General features: G+C 43.2%; 1 protein-coding gene across 1 annotated transcript in view; it reads right to left on the bottom strand.

Moving 5' to 3' along the window:
- Positions 1–19,877, bottom strand: part of FANCC (FA complementation group C) — a 208,014-nt gene that overhangs the window by 34,658 nt on the left and 153,479 nt on the right. The window contains exons 7-9 of the mRNA XM_007939843.1: positions 16,726–16,882; positions 6,457–6,509; positions 4,937–5,036 (exon numbers count right to left, since the gene is read on the bottom strand). Coding sequence (XP_007938034.1) covers positions 4,937–5,036; positions 6,457–6,509; positions 16,726–16,882 — 310 coding nt within the window. The remainder of the gene's footprint in view (positions 1–4,936; positions 5,037–6,456; positions 6,510–16,725; positions 16,883–19,877) is intronic.

The following is a 19,877-nucleotide window of genomic DNA, read 5'->3' on the forward strand; positions in this document are numbered from 1 at the left end:
TTCTTGTGCCTAGTCCGCCATCTTGCCGGAACTGACAAGTATTGATTTGGGTGAAGAGAAGGGCAATGTACCAAATGTGAGTGATCAACATGGTGGCATTGAGGAAGAGGAAGACATAGAGAGGTACATGGGAGGTACAGACAACAAAGATGAACCCCTTTGCACATACAGTACTGCACTGCCAGTGAAGTCAAACAGATATACGGGTGGATAGATGGGTGGACAGGCTGAACTATTAGGTGTGTCTATGCAGGGGGCAGTGTGCCCATGACCATGTATAGGGTTGGCAGACAATGTTTCTACAAGTGTATTGGTATATTCTGTAAGAATTCACAGGTATATAGTAGAGCTGACAAGGGACAAGGTTGAGTGACTTCTTGGCCATGGCCAGGTACCCAGAGGGAGTGAGTAGTTGGACCTGTGGGCTTGGGACCATAATCCCAGAGGACATCAAGCTCAATTGGCATAACATAATACACAAAACATTGTTCCACATCCTACTTTGGCAAGTAGTGCCTGGGATCTTAAAAGCTTGCAAGCGGCCATCCAAATGCAATGGTGGGTTTCTCCTCATCCAGAGCAAAGAATAATGAAGAAAACCAAAGATTCATGGAAACAATTAATCCAAGCAACAGGTACACCATGTGATCCTGACCCTATACAACTATGAGACCAGAAGAACTAGATGGTGCCCAGCTACTACTGTCAACCACTCATAGGGGGATCTGTGTAGGAGATCCTGGGTAGAGTGGGAAAACAATGTGGAACAAAACTCAAAATCATTTTTAAAAAAAGGGACCAGATTTGCTGGTTTGATAGAGCTTGATGGAACCACTGACACCACGGCTCCTAGCTGCCCTTCAGGTCTGGAATTTAACCCAGTCCTGTGGCTTCCAGCCAAACAAAAGACAGGCATATGAGCTGAACATTTACATTAAGTAGCTACCCTTCCTGGAGAGAACAATCATGGGAGAATAGAAGGGCTGTGTATACACAGGGAGACAGCTCAGGGGACAGGAATTCATGGAGGGAAGGACACAGGGAAGAAGTAACTATGGGGAGGAAGTGGAAGGGGAGCTGTTGCATTGTGGTAAGTTGTCAGTGTCATGAGAGAAAGTGTATGTGGGCTGCTGTATGCAACGTGAATTTGCTCTGTAAACTTTCACCCAAATCATAATGTTTAAAAAAAAAAAAAAATGCTCAAAGCAACACTGTTTGTAATAGGAATAAAATCTAGAAACAACTTAAGTGCCCACATCAGGAAAATAGATTTGTGTTATATTTTCACAATGGAATAGTGCACAACAGTAGTTCACCACATCCACATACAACACAAATGAATCTGTAACATGGTGAGTGGAAAAGCAAGTCTCAAGAGACTAAATAGAATGTACAAAAACAACCAAAACTAAACAAATATGGTTTAGGCTACCATATATGTGACCAAGCTTTCAAAATCAAGGAAAGGCATGATAAAAATCATGGTGGTTATTTGTGGGGGAGAATGGCAGTGTATGGGATAGAACAGGAATACAGGGGTAGATGGAAGACATTACTAGAAGTCAATGTTTTGGTTTAGATATTGGATTTACAGATATCCACTTTATTAAGAATGAATGAATGAATGATTAAAACAAAGAAATAAAAGAGCATCACGTATGGACCAAGTATGACAAAGTATCATGCATCAAGGGTTGCAATTAGTCTAAAAATGGACACCCAAGGTCTATTTTTAAAAAGGCAGGGGGCCAATAAATGAGAATAGCCATCCATTACAAAGGCAGATGATCAGTCATAGTGCTAGGAAGAGAAATGAAATATGGTATGTGCAATTACATCACTAGACCTGAATGCATTTACAAGAGTAAGAGCTCCTACTCTGAGCTGAAGGTGAGTGTGATGAGTACCTGCTTTTTTCCAGGTACTGCCCAGTGTGGTCCCCACACCACACATGGATTGGTCAAGGCACTGTTCCAAATATAAAGCAGCTACAACTCCATTCCAAATCCACAGCCCCCAAGGCTAGCACAGAGACTTAGTAACAATGTTGATAAGAAAAACAGACTTGTGGTGAAACTAAACCAAAAAACTCAAACTCACTGCCATCAAGTTGATTCCAACTCATAGCAACCTCCACTGGGTTTCCAAGGCTGTAAATATTTACGAAAATGGACTGCCTCATCTTCCTTCCACGGAGCAGCTGGTGGGTTTGAACCACTGACCTTTTGGTTAGCAATCAAATGTCTTAACCACTATACCACAAGAGCTGAAGCTACAGAGCAAGAATTTTTTCACCAGTGTCCACCACCTAGGTGAGGCCAAGGGGCCACAGGGAGAGGTTTTCTGGAGGTCAGTTCCTAAGTGGGAAGACAAATAATGTCCAAGGGCAGAGAAAAGATATTTATAGTCATGCCCTGAAATAACTGTAAGGGCCAGCCCATGCCTGTCAGCAGAGCTCTCAGCCTGAATTCCAGGCAGTGTACCATTGATAACGCCATTTGCTACAGTCTAGCTACCTTCCCTAGGGAAAGAGAGAATGGGGAAAAAATAAATCATAAATATTACCATTGCTCTAAAAAGTAGAAGCAGCTGCTAAATCCTGAGTGGCTTCTTTGTGGGTGTGTCAGATTTTAGTGGAGCTGAGCACCAGGTCCTGCTCTCACAAGTTAAACTGTAGAAAATAACACAGGAACCATAGTACACTTCATGGGGAAGATGTCATGAACCAAGGTGTTCAGAACAGGCAGAGTGCCACATAAATTTTTTAAGTCTGTGGCTATTAGAGTCCCAGGGTGGTGCAATGGTTAGCACTCTCAGCTTCTAATCAAAAAGCTGTTGGTTTGAGTCTATGCAGAGGTACCTCAGAAGAAAGGCCTGGTGCATTACTTCCAAAATATCAGACAATAAAAACCCTAGGGAGCACAGTTCTACTTGGACAGACATGAGTTGGGATGGACTGGACAGCAACTTGTTGCTTTGGTTTGGTTTGTGGTTATTAGAAAGAAAAGCCATTGAAACTGCCCAAAGATGAAAGCTCCCTGGATAGAAAAGGTTTCTACCTTACACAGTTATTCTCATTGGTCAACGGTCCTGTGATGGTTAATTTTATGTGTCAGCTTGGCTGGGTATGGTGCCCAGTTGTTTGGTCAAACACCAGTCTGGACTCTGATAATCAAATAGCTGTTGTTGTTAGCCACCACTGTGCCAGCTCCTGACACATGCACAACAAATCAAAATGCCACCGGGTCCTGCACCATCCCCATGATGGGCTGCAGATCAGATTGTTGCAATCTGCAGGGTTTTCTCTGGCTGATTATCAGATCACCAGGCCTTTCTTCATAGTCCATCCTGGTCTGGAAGCTCTGCTGAAACCTGTGCAGCATCAGAGCAACAATGCAAACCTCCACTGATGGATGAGTGGTGGCTGCACTTGAGATGCATTGGTTAGGAATTGAACTCAAGCCTCCTGTATGGAAGGAGCTCTGGTAGCATAGTGCCCAAGGCACTTGACCAGTAACCAGAAGGCTGGCGGTTCAAACCCACCAGCCACTCCTCTGAAGGAAGGTTGGGCAATCTTCTGTAGTGATGTTGTTGTTGTTGTTGTTATGTGCCGTCAAGTCAAACCCGACTCATAGCGACCCTTCCTTGGGTTTCCGAGGCAGTATCACTATGGAAGTAGATTGCCCAACCTTCCTTCCGAGGAGTGACTGGTGGGTTTGAACCGCCAGCCGTCTGGTTAGCAGGCAAGTATCTTAGCCACTATGCTACCAGAGCTCCCTCTGTAGTGATACTGCCTCAGAAACCCAAGGAGGAGGTCGCTATGAGTCGGGTCCAACTTGATGGCAAATAACAACAACAACAACTACAACAGCAACAGCAACAGCAACAACTCCTGTATGGAAGGCAAGAATTCTACCACTGACCCCCCCTGTGGTTAAATCAGTTGGCCTTAAGTAAAACATATCATCCTCCATAATGTGGATGGTTCTCATCCAATCAGTTGGATGCCTTAAGGGCAAAAAGGGAGTTTTCCCTAGGGTTGTTCTGTCTCTAGACTATAAACAGACATTTTGCCAGAACTCCTTCACTTTTCATTCTTCTTGTCACCTAACCTATGGATTTTGGAAAATAAGCTTGCAGGAATCTCCAGTCTGTCACTTGACCTATACATTTTAGACTTGCCAGCCTCCCATAATTCTGTGAGCCAATTCCTTAACTCTCTCTTGCTTTTCTGTATCTCTGGTTCTGTTTCTCTAGAGAACTCTAAGGCAGGCAGCAGCTGCCTGGCCTTTGCTGATGGCCTCTGGAGCCCAAGTCTCCCTACAGGCCTAGGCCCGGCCTCTTGTCCACTGATTGTGTCTAACACACACCTCTTCGTCACTGCCATTCACAGCTCCTCCTCCACAGTTATCCAAATCTGTCATTGTCATTCTTGCCACATCTTTATCTCCTGGAATCCAATTCACATTGGGGTCTTAGTTAGGAATGGAAGCTCAATAATTATTAAGAATGTCCAATACTGCTTTGTAGTAAGTGACATTTCCTACTCAGCACAGCCCATACAGATTCCAGAACGCCTGGTGCTGGACTGGGAGGGTCAGAAGAAGCCTGAGGAGCAGACAGCATCACCTGCAGGGGGTAGCAGAATTCATCCTGTGGGTCAGCACGTGGCGGCATGTAATGTGCTGTGCCACGGCGGGAGACAGATGTCCCTGGATACCAGGGCATGGGGCAGACAGGAGCTATCTTGATTTATTTTCAATTAAGATTTAAATTAAAACCTTTGCTGAGATATTTATTTGGAAGCTTTCTTCATGAGCAAAACAGTCCACAAAAATCACTGAGAATAAAGTGCTCCTTTTCAGCAATTAGCCAAATACTCTTTACCACTTGTTTTACTTTGGGACAAATGAATTTTATCTGTTAAATAACTAACCTGCTTGTTTTCTTTCTCCAGAGCTTCTACAAAGCATCGTGTGAACACCTGAAGAGCAGCCAGGACTTCTGGGGCCCCATCGGTCCCCAAGAGGGCACACCTGAACAAAGCAAAGTCAAATGGAGACAGAGCTCATGACCAATCTGGCAACATACGGGCACAAACTGTGAAAGGGAGGAATGGAAACACTCTTGGCCATAAGCTTTAGCAGTATCTCAACTCATCAGATATCAATCTTTGTGTGAAAACAGGATAAATCTGTCACTCACTTTTCTAAATAAATTCTAAATCCCACCAGCCACTCCTCGGAAGGAAGGTTGGGCAATCCTACTTCCGTAGTGATACTGCCTCGGAAACCCAAGGAGGGGTCGCTATGAGTTGGGGCCGACTCGACGGCACATAACAACAACAACAACAACAACTGTGCAGAGTTCTTGTTCTTGGATTATAAATTATTAAATACCACATTGGCGGTCTGATGTAGGCCTCCATGCTCTTTATAAAGATTTGTGCACTATGTGCCTGGACATGCAGAACTGACAGACATTCTGCTTTTGCAGGTGGAGAAAGAGTTGCCCAAAAGGGTATCATGGCTCAGTCAAAAAGTGGTAGAAGAACCTGAAGGTATCTAGTTTGGTTTTCATGCATGGTCCTACAACTAATTTTTCTTATATGTGGTTAAACAAAGAATCAACTCAAATTTTTACCAGTTTCAAATGACAAAAAGTGTTTGACTTCTTATTTCTATGCTCATTTAATCTGAAGTCTGTAAGTTTTAAAACTACGCCAAGTGCAAGGTTATTTGCTGTTGTAAGAATTCCTTTCCCGACGTGTGCTATCTACCTGGAGCCTGCCCTGCTGTAGGAGGGGAAGGAACAGGGGAGGAGCAGAGCTCCTGGCTACACTGGTACTCACGTAAGGGGCCAGAAAAAGGACACAAGTTCCCCGAATGGGGTCTGGTCTTACAACTCCATGATTACAACACCCACTAACTGACAGCCATAATCCAACCCAACCCAGCCATCTCCTCAGCTCCTGTCACCTATAAATCCTATCAATTTGTTTCCCAAGAAGTACTGGTATTTTCAAAATACAGATGAATGTTTTGCCTTTTAGGAGAGTTCTGTTATGAATGGCTTGGTGTTTTTTTTTTTTTTTTTCCCCTCTCCTTTGTTTTAAAATCCTTCAAAAAGATTGGTCAGCCCCCATGTGGTGAAGGGAATATACTGCCACCCTTTATTCTGATCTGAGAAAACTCCTACATGAATAGCTAATTCAGTCCTGCTTTTCTATGATTATTATTAGAATTTAAAAAGATTAGAGAAAGGAAGTTATCTTAATTCTTAGGTGTTGACTTTTAATTATATGTTGACTTTCGAATTTTCACCTCTAACTACCACAGAGCTCAGAAGGATAAGAAATCAGAAATGTGAATTTTCCCCCAGTACAGTCAGAGATGACCACAGAATGTTCTGGTTATGTCTGGCAATCAAACACTTTCAGAATGGCCTCATACTTACCTGAACATCTCATCTACGATTCTGAATATGGCAGGATGACAAGCTGCTTGAGGCTGCAAAGGAAAAGACCACGAGAAAGTAAACATCACGGCACTTCATTAAAAATGACTTGCTGCTTTCAAGCAAATGAACAGTCCAGAACTGTTGGTCATTAGAACATGGACACATTCCTTTAGGTTACAGAAAAGAACAGCACACTGGTGCTACATGGGAAATAGCTGCATACAACTGAATGCAAATAGTGGTCCCCCACCTTGGGGAGGGGCCAGCCCTATTCCCTTCCTTATATTCTTCTGTATGTTCACACTTTCTCTAAGCCCATCTGATCCAGAAGAAAGAATCCATCCATACCATGGAAAATATAAAAACATCTGTCAGCATGCCGTGTGACGACAGAGCCTACCTGTGCTGTGAGTGACACTGACTATACATGTGTGTCTTACCTCCTCAAGTGGTCTTGACCTTAATGTCAGATCCAGGCCTGCTATCTTTTTCTTTCTCCTTACTATGCAATGAAAGTTGCTGGGTGTGGTCTTTTACTAACATAAGTTGGAGGTTCAAAGCCATCCAGTGGTGCCATGGAACAAAGGGCTAGCAATCTGCTCCCGTAAAGATCACTAGCCAAGAAAACCTGCTGCATGACACACAGGGTCACCATGCATCAGAATCGACTTCTTGGCAATAGGTTTAATTTTTTTTAGGTTATTAAGCAATGAGTGCTTAATAATGTAGAGTTATTACTGAGGAAAGCACTCACCATCACCATATTGGACTAAACATTACATTTTAGTGTACTACAAATTCAGCAGCTTAAGATATTTAGGATAAAAAAGGATTAATGGAAAAAAACCCATTATCTTGAATGATAAAAACTGTCTCAGTGTATTCTTAGAATATTTTTGTGATCTGCTCTGAGGGGTTTAAATCTGTGGACTACAGTCTCCTGCGGCCTAGGTGGCGGTTTCAGCAGGCCTGATGTAGGTCCTGTATCTTTTGGCCAAAGATGCTAACAGTTGTTAAGATACTTTTTGGTTCTATATCTTTTGGTATGAGATTAAGCCAAATGAAAATACCCATTTGGGTTCTAAAACAGATGTTTCACAAAAGCATCCAAAATCATCTTAGTGATTACGGTCTTCAGGACATTTCTTCTGGTCATACAGTGCTTGCTTTAGGAAACAATTTTTCACAGACTCCTCAGCAAGGAAAAGAAACAGGATATGGTTTGCTTCTTAAGTTTCCTTGAGCACACTGAAGAAAGAATGGTCCATTATCGCCATAGACTGTCTCCCACTCCAGTGTCACTACACTGTAACGTTGTAACATTGAACGTGTGCCATCTAGTGTTCACACACTTCTACTACAGGCTTCACAGAAGGCTCCAAGGCCTGCCACCAGTGAAAATGATGGGATTTCCTTTTTATTATCTGAAGGAGACAGATTTGTGATTTGTAGGTTACAAATGTCTACTCTTCAAATAAAACATGAAGATTAAACCTTCCTTCTTCTCTCCCACACTCCCTAATCCTTCACTGATGTGCATTTTTATCTAAAAGGAACCAACTAGAAAGTCTCCAAGACAAATTCATTATCTGCTCAAGAAAGTCACTCGGCAGAACCATGGTTCCACCAAGTAGAGGCAGATCATTTCTTAGCTTTGATCTTGGGCAAATCATTTAATCTTCCTGCTTCTCAGCCTCACTGTAAATAATAACAGAGATGCTAATAGTTATTAAGATATTATTGGATATATGCCCAGAAAATATCATAGAAGTTTCTATGTATTCATAATGGGAAAATCAAATAAGAAAGGAGAAGCAAAGTACATGTCTTGAAGAAACGTGATTCATCTAAGCTTTCCAGCACAACTTTTTAAAGTTTAGTGGATAGACAATATGCCTGTTCAATGGAGGGCTTCAGATCAAACAGCACTGCTATGTGCCACAGACAGACCCACACAATCTAAATATGCCCTGATGGGAAATACGACTAAAATGGAAAATGGTAACAAGGAACCATTTCCTTTTGCTCTAAATGGTCTAACTACTCCAGAGCCACTCTATAAGCTTGATGCTAACAGAGAACCATTCAACACTAATTACAAGGATTTCCAAATGGTAAAAAAAAAAAAAAAAAACAGGTGGGGGGAAGATGATCCAATATATAAAATAGGGATACAATGTAAATCAAGGGTGAAAGCAAGGAAGGAAGTTCTAATTTAATTTGCCAACAGAGAAGTAGAGCTTGGATATACTTTTACATAATAATTATACACACACACACACACACATCCATCCATACATAAACCAAACCAACCTCACTGCCACTGAGTCGGATCCGACTCATAGCGACCCCTCCTTGAGTTTCCAAGGCAGTATCACTACGGAAGTAGATTGCCCAACCTTCCTTCCGAGGAGTGGCTGGTGGGTCTAAACCGCTAGCCTTCTGGTTAGCAGTCAGATGTCTTAGGCAAATATATATGTATATGTGTATGTAACAACAACAAGCAACATATGTATATATATACTGTTTTCTAGCAAAACAGATCAATTGAATGTTTTAAATGTCTGCAGATTATGGAATCTGCCTGTTCCCATGACGATGTACTCTCCTCTTAGATTCCCTTCTTTTCAAATTTTTCTAACCCCTGGTTGCTCTCTACCTGCTTCCACAACCTGTTTTAGCATTAAGACAGATAAGAAGCCAAGAGGCAGGGGAAACCTTACTGATATGGACTGGCAGGAATTTTGATTTTCAAAAGAGTCTCCCTGGCTGGGCTTTGAACAGCTCTTTTTCATCCACAGCCTTTACTGAAGGGATTTAAAAAGAGACGACACTTCCCAAGTACATGATTTAAGGCTGTGTGTGGGTTGTCCCCTCATGGACACCAGAGCACCAACAGGCTAGGCATGGGCCCCAGGGACACCCAATCACAAACACAAACTTCAGCTGCTTTTCTTACCAAGTGAATCCTCCAAATAGAATTAACATCTAAATGTACGCTTCTTTGGACACCATGTATTTCCCTCCTAAATCTTGACAGCAGCCCTGTGAGTGATGAGGCAACATTTAACCCTTCTGTGTGTCTGTTTCATTTGTAAAGTGGGACACTACAGCGACATGCCACAAACCACTCTGCCACCCAGGGCTCCAGATCCTCCCTCTGAAGCCCCATCATCTGGGCAATTATCTTCCAAGATGAGCAAAGAATAGGAATACTTTCTTAGGTTCCATCTGCTTGTCTGTTTGTCTCATCCCACCAAAATCTGTTCCTTCTCAAGCTCTGCTCTTTTCCATCTGGCCTAATGATTTTCATGTCAAGTCCAGGGAAACTGTCACCAGGAGGCCATCAATTCTTGCAGTTTTGCCCTTCTTCCTTCCCCCTCCCTCTGCCCTAGCGCCTTACCAACTGGCTCTGGTAGCATAGCGCCTAAGGCACTTGACTGCTAACCAGAAGGCTGGCAGTTCAAACCCACCAGCCACTCCTCGGAAGGAAGATGGGGCAATCTACTTCTGTAGTGATACTGCCACGGAAACCCAAGGAGGGGTCGCTATGAGTTGGGTCCGACTCAACGGCACATAACAACAACAATAACTGTCCCAGGAAGAAGGGAAAGCAGTGATGGAGAGCTTGAGGCTCTTTGCTTCCTTTTCTGACGAGCAGCATGGTTCTGCTGGGCACGCATCCCTTCCATCTCCCACAGCTATCACCTCCTCTCTGTCCACTCCCATCCCTCAACAAAATCAGGAGGAACAGCACCACCACAGAATAAATACACCATGATGGTGTTCTCTGTTGTTGTTGTTGTGTGCCATCTAGTCGGACCCAACTCATAGCAACCCCTTCTTGGGTTTCCAAGGCAGTATCATTACAGAAGTAGATTGCCCCATCTTCCTTCCGAGGAGTGGCTGGTGGGTTTGAACCGCCGGCCTTCTGGTAAGCAGTCAAGTGCCTTGGGCACTATGCTACCAGAGCTCCTATGGTGTTCTAGGCCTGCGTTTTGGAGGAGAGGTAAGGGACAGACCAGCATGTCGGTCTGTACTATGAATGATACAAATAACACTGGTTCTTGCTCTTGGCCTCGGATACCTGTTTAATGTGTTATTTGCGGCCTGGTTCACCAAGGACGATTACAAGCCACTTGCCACTTAAGAGCCTTGAGAACACCGTACAGCAGGATTGTCAGGAAGACATATTTTTTTCCTACCACTTTCTTATTCGGCGTGTACATGTGTGGGGAAGTGGGGGTGGTGGTGGTGGTGAGAGAAAGAGCACACAGAAACACAAATCAGAAAGGGAAATAATTATCATAGGATAAGGAGGTGATTTAGAGACAAAAGTGAATACCTCTGTGAAAAGCCAGTGAAGGAGCAGAAATAACTTTCTTACGTCTTTTTCTCCTATTACCATTAAAGATATATTTTTTTTCTTAAAAAAAAATAAATAAAGAGAGAAATTGCAGATGAGAGTTGAGAAGCTGAAGTCTAAGAAGTATGAAGTAAATTCTCTCTCATAGTCTATTTTCATGTAACTTAAATACTGTACTCAAGGAAATGGTGGCTTATTCTCCAGTGCTGCAATAAACAGAAATACAAGTGGGTGAGTGGGTGGCTTTAATGAACAGACAGTTATTCTCTCAGTTTAGGAGGCTAGAAGTCTGAATTCAGGGCACTGGCTCTAGGGGGAGGCTCTCTCTGCCCACTGTGGGGGAAAATCCTTGTTTCAGCTTCTCTAGTTTTCTTCTTGGTGGCATAGTGCCTGAGGCATCTGATGGCTAACCAGAAGGTTGGTGGTTCAAACCCACCAGCTACTCTGCAGAAGGAAGACTAGGCAATCTACTTCCGTAAAGATTCACTGCCTCAGCAACCCAGTGGGGGTTGCTATGAGTTGGAATCACGCAATGGCAGTGGGTTTGGTTTGGTTTCGTGTTCTTCTCGGTGCTCCTCGGAGATCTCCACATAGCATGCACCTTTCCCCCATGGTGCTTGCTTCTGTGTCTAACCTGCTCTTTTTACATCTCCAGAGATTATGTTCAAGACATACCCTATGCTGATACGGCCTCCTGAGCATAACAAAAAAAACCTTGTTCCAAATGGGATTACATCTAGGGGTATAGGGGTTCAGATTCCAACACCTGTTTGGGAGGGGGACTGACGACACTCAATACATAACAAATGGTCATTTCAAGAAATGCCTCTTTCACCACCAGCCTGGCAATCATGACCCACGGTTTACCCAACTCTTCCAAGCCACTGTCCTCTGGAGGGGTGAGCCCTATGTTATTTTATGTATATAAGTTAAAGGGTGACTATATTTACAACAAAAACAAACAAAAAAAAAGAACCACATTCACTGCCATTGAGTTGATTCCAACTCATAGCGACCCCACTGGGTTTCTGAGGCAGCGAAAGTAGATTGCCCCATCTTCCTTCCATGGAGTGGCTGGTGGGTTTGAACCACCAACCTTCTGGTTAGCAGTCAAATGCCTTAGGCACTGAGTCACCAGAGCTCCTATTCACAACAAAATGGCTTCTTAAAAAAAGGATTCTCTGTAAGAATCCTCTATATTCCTTTCAACGGTGAACTCCTTTATTGAGTTAAAATTTTTTTTTAAAAAAAATCTACTTATATAAAACCATATATATCATGTAAAATAAATCACCTTTATAAATATGTATTTTTCATTATAGAATTTTCTTCTACTTTCAAAATACTAAACATAAGACTGCAGACACCACCTCTTTTACATTTTAGGATCTATTTTGTTTCAAATCTTTAAGTTTCTTTCAACAAATCTGAGCTTGGAAAAGTTATTCTTTCTTTTTAATCTTTGCCAGATGTTGTTTATACTACAAGAATTTTTTTTTTTAGTGCTCCATAATGCAATTATTGTTTAATTAGTGATAAATCTGTCAGTCCTGGGCATAAAAAAAATAAAAAACACAAGTATCAAATGTACTTTTGTTTAAATTTATATGCACTGTGTGAGAATCCTAGTGCAAAGAAGTAGGGGCACATAGGACAGGGATGCCCAGGTCTGGATCCTGAACAACTATCTCCCAATTAAAAGCCCTGCAGCCCCCTCCCTGCTCAGCCTGAGTGGCAATGGCCCCCAAGGTTGATGACTGCTCTGTTTTGTTTTGCTTTTTTCTCTCCCTTCGTCTCTGCCTGGTGGCAAAGTCCTACTTCCCCAACAGTAAAGACCAAACGTGGAATCTTGGCCTCTTTCTTTGCAAACAATGCTGGGGAATCTGGTGCCCCCCTGAGGCCGATGCTGGGAAGTGCAATTACTGTCCCGAGATGCAAATTCTTTACCTTTCAGTCAGTCACAAGCATAAGCCACCACCACACTTTCCTATTCAACTGATGCTCAATTAGTCCCTTCTTCAGATTTTGTTAAGTTGCATGAATCCCATTAAAAATTCAAGAAGAAAATGCTTAAGAAAAAGAAAACCCTAGAACAAACACAGAAAACCGGCAGCATTGTCTAGGATATGGAGGTAATTCTTCTGTATAATATTTTACTAAAGGCAAACAGTACTGGAATTTTGTGAAGAGGAAGATTCAGGATTTTTTTTGGTAGTGGCTCAGATTGTTATCTGGAGAAGGAGGAAAAGACTGCATCTTATTTCCTATTAAGGAGGTCAAGGGTGACATGGAGCTATCTAGCAACTTTGTATTCTTAAGTTTCTATTAGACAAAGAAATAATTTAATTATACTCTGAAGACATTGAGCTAGGAGAGCATGCAAGGAGTATTCTCTGATTTAAAATCTCATCAGACAAAAACAGCCCTGCCTCCCGGTACCCTTTCCCCTCTTGCTCCTCTTCTGCTCCCTGCTTTCCTATCAGCAAATCTGCCTGAGAGTGCAGGGAGCAGCTCTTCTGGACACAGCCTGCATGTCAGGCAGCATGTGGGGCTGGCCAAAGAAGGGGTGAATGCAGGGGCCTGGGACCATGGCACAGCCAAGCACAGTGCCACCCCACCACCCAGCCAGCACTTTTCATTCAAATGTGGAGTTCATACAATAGCTTTCTGGGCTCCACAGTGGAATTGTTACTGGAAAATCCTTCTGATTCAGGCCCAGCCTTGGCACACTGAACAATGCTGAGAAAGCTGCATAAGTAGCAAATGTTTTCACTGTTCCTGACATTGATTTGAAGGTCAGATCTGGAATCACAGATCACAATCTTTCAGCATCTGGCTGTCAAGGGAAACACAAGATGATCTGCTTTTGAAAAGTTTCAGTCTGCACAATCAATGACAAAAGGGAATTAATACCGTGACCACATACTATAGGTGGCCATGTACCCAGGGGTAGTAAAATCCACAGAATCCAAAGGGTGAACTTCCAAAGTCAACTGGTGTTTGAAAACTTTTTTTTTTTTTAATTTTACAAATCAGATACATATAGACACATTTAGAATTTGGTGCTATTACATTAACTCCTTATTATTCAGAGTCTTAATGGAAAATACAAGGCCTCTGAGTCCCTGAGAGGCCAAAGACATTTGGGGAGGTCATTTCGTTTTGTGCAACCTGTACCACACTTTTATCTTTTGTTTTTGTTACGTCTCAGTAACTATAGAATTTCCAGTACTAATTCTGGATAGTCCCAAGGGATGGAAACATAATTAACAGAGCTCCATATAAAGTACAAGTTACTTAGACCATCACACTATAATTACTCTCAGAATCTAAATATAATATAATAGGTCTCAAGTTTCTCCTGTAGGAAAGCACAGCCGTCTCGTGCTATCTGAGTCCTAGCAATCTCCATGATATCCCTGAATAGTCCTGTCACTGCACTGAGATACTGTGCTGCGATAAATGCATCAGATTATGCAATTAGGAAGCAGTTCTTCAGGTTACCTGTCTAATCATGAAGTCATGTCACAGGCTCAGCCCAGCCTGCCTGACTCTCTGGCACTGCACAGCCTGTGATGGCTGTGAGCTCAGCCCACGCCAATCAGGGGCTCAGGCTCACCATCTGTACTGTAATTACCTTCCTGAACCATAAGGCATAGAGAGGTCACATCCTGAAAATGCCACAATAAATTAAACCAAGTAACACCCTCTAGGATAACCATTTAACCATAATGGAAGTTCTGAATCTCCACACACATGATCCTGATAAATGCTTTTGTAAATCAACTGGCTGAGAAGCTGTTTGACTAGGGGAGATTATCTTCAACTATGAACTGGAGACTGAAGACTATACAGTGTGATGTTTAATGGGAGCGTCTGCTTTCTCTCTCGTTCATGCCCAGCGACATCCGCTGCTTACTAAAGTGCTACTCGAGCCTGAGGTCCACAGGTGGGAAGGACATGGAAGGGGCTGAGAGAAAAGCCCAAGGATCTCTGAAAGGCTGCAGAATCAAAGCAGCTTAGAAGAGCAAGTGGAGCTTTGATTTTTTCCATATAGAGAAGATGTAAAGAAAATTAAATAAGGGCCTTAAAAGCAAAGAAATAGCCAATTCTTATATATCACCACTGAAAAAGCACCACAGAAAATTAACTTATAGCCTGTATGTTTAAATTAGAAATAAAGAGACAATAAATATAATCCTTGGAATCGGTTGCCAGGGGCCAGAAAAGCCTTTGTTCATTTATTTTACATTTTATTGTAATTATTTAAAATTAAGATGCATTCTTATTTCTTGCCCTAATATGCATCTCTTTGGAATGGTAAGGTCAAGGAGTAATTATCTTCTTGGGCTCTCTCTGTCTTAGCATACATACGTATTCTTCTTTTTTTTTCCTTTCTTCATATTCTATCAAATATTGTAAACTTGCAAATCAGTTGGGTTCAGTGTGTGCGACCTAACTTCCTGGTTAGGACCCTGGACCCAGGTTCACCTGGGTGGCCACAGGCCAGGAAGGCAGAGAGGAGCCCTGGAAACAAAGAGAAGACCAGCAGTGCCATAAACAGTCCATTGAGCAGGTGAAGAAGGAAGGGGGCCCAAAGAGAGAAACAGAACACAGGAAGAAGGCAACTGATTCAATTATGAGTCCCTTACACTGTTTTCCATTTGAAAGGGAAAGAAAGAAAATAGCACATTCCAAATGAATTAAACAAACAGAAGGTGTCTGGAAGGTGGGATCATGCAAACTCAGGCAAGTTAGCCCGGCCAGCAAGCGGCATTCTATGCACAGAGCTCCACCCTCCCCGCCTCAGCACCAGAGGGAGGTGGCCACTCTCCTTCCTAGGCTCCTCACCACCAATGTAAGCTCTGACTCATCACCATCTCTCTCTGAGCAAGTGTCCTCCATCTGCACAAGAGGAAATATCTTTCTGCCCATACTTCCCACAGGTTACAAAGGCCAATGAGAAGACACCAAAAGCCCCTGCAGTGCTCATAAGACAGACACTCGGTGAGCAGGACTCACCAGAGTTTTCTGAATGGTGTTTTTCAGGTTGCCCTGGTCTTTACTCCTGTCCTTATACCAATGCACACAAATGCCACAGAGCTGCCTCCCACAGACGGGAAATAGCCTGACTGGCCAGGTGGTGAGGATGGCCTAAGAGGCCCCAGACTGCCTGACACCTGACTAACAGTGGGGATACCTGTGGCCCAAGGAGTCCCCTATGTCACAGTCCTAAATACGAAGGGAGACAGGTGAGCTGTTTGGACATAGGGCGGTTTCAAGGCTGACAGCCTCCAACGAAAGAAAACATGCAGAATTTGGAGTTCTTCTCGTTATTGTAACTGTTTTTCTTTGAGTATTTAATTTTCCTCTAGTGAAGAGCTACAAGGTTATTTCTTAAATGGTTTTCTTTCTTAGCTGATTCTTCCCCTTGTTCATAAGATTGTCAGTTTTCAAAGATCCCCTTTTCATGTTGAAATAAAAAGCTTACGTTGTTTAAGGGTCAATTCTTGTGAACATGCAGTACAAGGCGCAAGAGAATCAAGTAAACCTCAAATCGATATTCTCTACATGCTCCGAGGATGCACATGCATGAAAGTCCCCATATTAGGTACCTTGTGGAGTAGTACCTAAGGCATCTGACTGCTGACCAGAAGGCTGGAAGTTCAAACCCACCAGCCACTCCTTGGAAAGCAGATTGGGCAATCTACTTCCATAGCGATACCACCTCAGAACCCAAGGAGGGGTCACCAAGAGTGGGAATCGACTTGAAGGCAGTGATTTTTTTGTTTAAATTGTTTTTTTGTTTAATGTTTTCCCCTTTTCTTTCTTTGACTAAAACAGATGGTACCCAACGTTCTCTTTAAGGATCTCTCTCCTCAGCAGAGTGCAGCACATACCAGCAATGAATCTTTTATACAGTGTTCGATTCTCTGCAGATGATTTCTTTCACTGGACAGCAGCTTTTCAAAAAGACGCAGCATTGCTTTTTCAAGGCTGGGAAGATGGCGAAGCCACAGGCAGATGACAGCCAATGTTGGGAGAGAAATCTTCTTCCTTTCAGTAAGAAATAAACAAAATTTTAATAGAAATGGATTACTAAGAAAAGATTAAGACAGTTCAAAATGCAATTATGAATCCAATGTGTGAAACTTCTTTTCCTTTGGGTCAGAGCAGTAATTAAGTTACAGTGTCCATGAACATGTACCAAGTGTCCATTTGCAAAATCATGTGAAAATGCTTCCACACCAATTCACCTTAAGAAATTAGAGAAACGTTCAGAGAAAAGGAAAAGAAAAATGCTTTCAAGAAGGATAAGGAAATATATTATGATGGTAGAAAAAGTGTTACAAGAAATGAGATGAAGAAGGCCTTGCTTTATCCAGGTAACTGCAGCCCTAACTTAAGGAATGCTTCTGTTTGAAAGTGAATCATGATAGTTTAAAGTGAGGAATCAGACCTGGGTTTAAGTTCCAGCACCACCACCTGCAAACTGCATGGCATGAGAAAGTTACTTGACATCTAAATCTGTTTTCTCATCTGTAAAATGGGCATATCTCCCTCATGGGATTCCTATATGGACTGAACATAATAACACATTCAGTGATTATTAGCATAGTGCTTGGTACATAGTAAACGTTCAGTAACTGTATTTGTAAATCTATTGTTTGAATTTAAAAAATATATTTCTTTAGTAACAATTTCATAGATGGTGGTTGATTCATAGCAGACCTTAAGTATAATACTCCACAGACACTAACCATTTGTGCAGCTACTTTTCTAGAGGCAAATGCATTTGGAGGTTCTACTTGTCAATGAATTTGGGGTTCCCCTCCTGGGAGGGAGCAGGAGGGCAACATCTGTGGAACTCAGAGCCGCTGGTGGTAGCTCAGGGATGGCAGCAGGTCTGTCCCTCAGGGACCTCTCTCTGTGAACAGCTGGCTTATTTGCCTGTTGGGACTTGTCTTTCTCTTCGGTCCTGTTTTTCCAGGTCCTCTTGCCCTTCTCACCTGTGGCATCACAGACAGTGGGGCCTTTCAAGGCCTGCCAATGATGTTTATCACTATAAAAAAGAGAAACTAAAGCTGGGACACAAAGGTTTTCCATTTCCAGCAAATCCCTCAAACCTGTCCCATCACTAGAACTTCTCTCTCAAAGTAGGAATCATTTCTGCACAGTGGCTGTGGGACTCAAGCCTGAGCCATTTCACTGTAGGAGCTGGCAAAAGGCCCAGGGAACAGGTTCAGACGCAGGAAAGAAATAGGGTGGGGGCCGTGGGGAACAATTTCCAGTGGTTTCTCTTTTTCTTCTGCCTTAGCATAACTCCTGCAGACCTTGTCTTGGATTAACTCTGGGGGCTGGGGTGGAAAGGCAAGAGCAGAGAAGAAGCCAAGGCGTGTGGAGGGATGGTCACAAGAGCCGGCAAAAGGGGCAGAAGAAAAGGAGGGAGGCAATGGACTTCCTCTGAAGCCATTTCTGATCTCACAGTTCCAGCCTGATCTTCAACCCTTCTGGGAAGAGTTTGGTGTGGGAAGTCTTGCAAGTCCTCCCCTAGTCTCTCCACGCCAGGCAAAAAAGAACTGCCATGGTGCCCACACCCCCTCACCACCTGGAACACTTTGGGGGCCACACTATAGAGGTCCTCTCTTGTGGCATTAGTGCTTTAGGTTGCAATTCCCATGTCTTTCTCCCCTATTATACTTGCTAGCAAGGTCATTCATTCATTCCATCATTGGAAACATGATTACTGAGCACTTCCTAAATAATAATCACAGTGCCAAGGGCAGGCTAAAGAGATGTGAACAAAACAGACCTGGTCTGCACCCTTAGCAGCTCAGAGTGCAGTAAGTGATACCTGAAACAAACAAACAAAATTGTGATTAAGACTGAAGGAAAAGAACAGGTTGAGATAAAAGGGAGGGATCTAATTTAGATCAGGCAGTAGAGACAGCCTATCCAAGTTGAGCTGGGCATTAGGTGGTGAAAAGTAGAGGAAAGAATATTCTAGCAGAGGGAGCAGCAGCCATGAAGGCCCTGAAACAGGGAAGAGCAAAGGCAGAAGTGGAGAGGAGGCCAGTGTGGCCCAGAGGGAGTGGGGGAGGTGGCCTGTGATGAGGCCATGAGGCATCATGGCCCAAGTAAGATTCAGGAGTTTATTGTGCTTATTCCAGCAGGATTTTAAACAGGAGTGCAAAGATCTGATTACATGTCAAAAGGTAATGCTGACTACTGTGTAGAGAATGCGATAAAGGGATGGGGGTAGGTACAGGCAGGCCAAAAGTCCAGAAAGTGATGGTGCTGACCTGGACGAGGGGGAGCCGTGGAGAAGAAGCAAAGAGGACTTGAAACATACATCAGCAGGAATATTAACAGAAGGTGGCAATTAATTTGATGAGAGGAGAAGGAAAGGTGGGAATCAAGGCTATTCCAGGTTTCTTGAGCAATGAGGTAGATGGACATATCATTTACTGAGGTGGAAAGAAAGGAAGATGAGCAGGTTTGTGAAGAGTTTACCAGATACTCAGTTTGGGGTGTGTGAATTTACAATGTCTGAACCACAACCAAATAGAGATATCAAGTAGGTCCTTGAATATCCAAGTTGGAAATTCTTGTGAGACGTTTGGGTTGGAGATCTACATTTGGGAGCTGTCAGTGGCACATAAAGTCATAAGAATGAACTCTGAGGGAGAAAGCTCTGAGTGAGGAGAGAAAAAGGCTTAGGTTTGTGTCCTGAGGAATGCCCACTCTTAGGCCTCAAGAAGAGGAGGAGGAGTTGCAGATGGAGATGGAGGAGGAGCTGCCAGATAAGCAGGGGACAGCATTGCCAGAGGAAGAGAAGCCACATGCCTAAGACAGGCCCAGTGGTGACCAACTCCGACAATGAGTGTTGTTGTTGTTGTTAAGTGCCGTCGAGTCGTTTCCGACTCAGAGCGACCCCATGCACAGCAGAATGAAACACTGCCCGATCCTGCGCCAGCCCCACAATCCCTGCTATACTTGAGCCCATCATCGCAGCCACCGTATCAATCCATCTCATTGAAGGCCTCCCCCT

Source organism: Orycteropus afer, unplaced genomic scaffold (assembly GCF_000298275.1).
Source record: "Orycteropus afer afer isolate SDZICR_OR568_19922 unplaced genomic scaffold, OryAfe1.0 scaffold00005, whole genome shotgun sequence".
NCBI lineage: Eukaryota > Metazoa > Chordata > Mammalia > Tubulidentata > Orycteropodidae > Orycteropus > Orycteropus afer.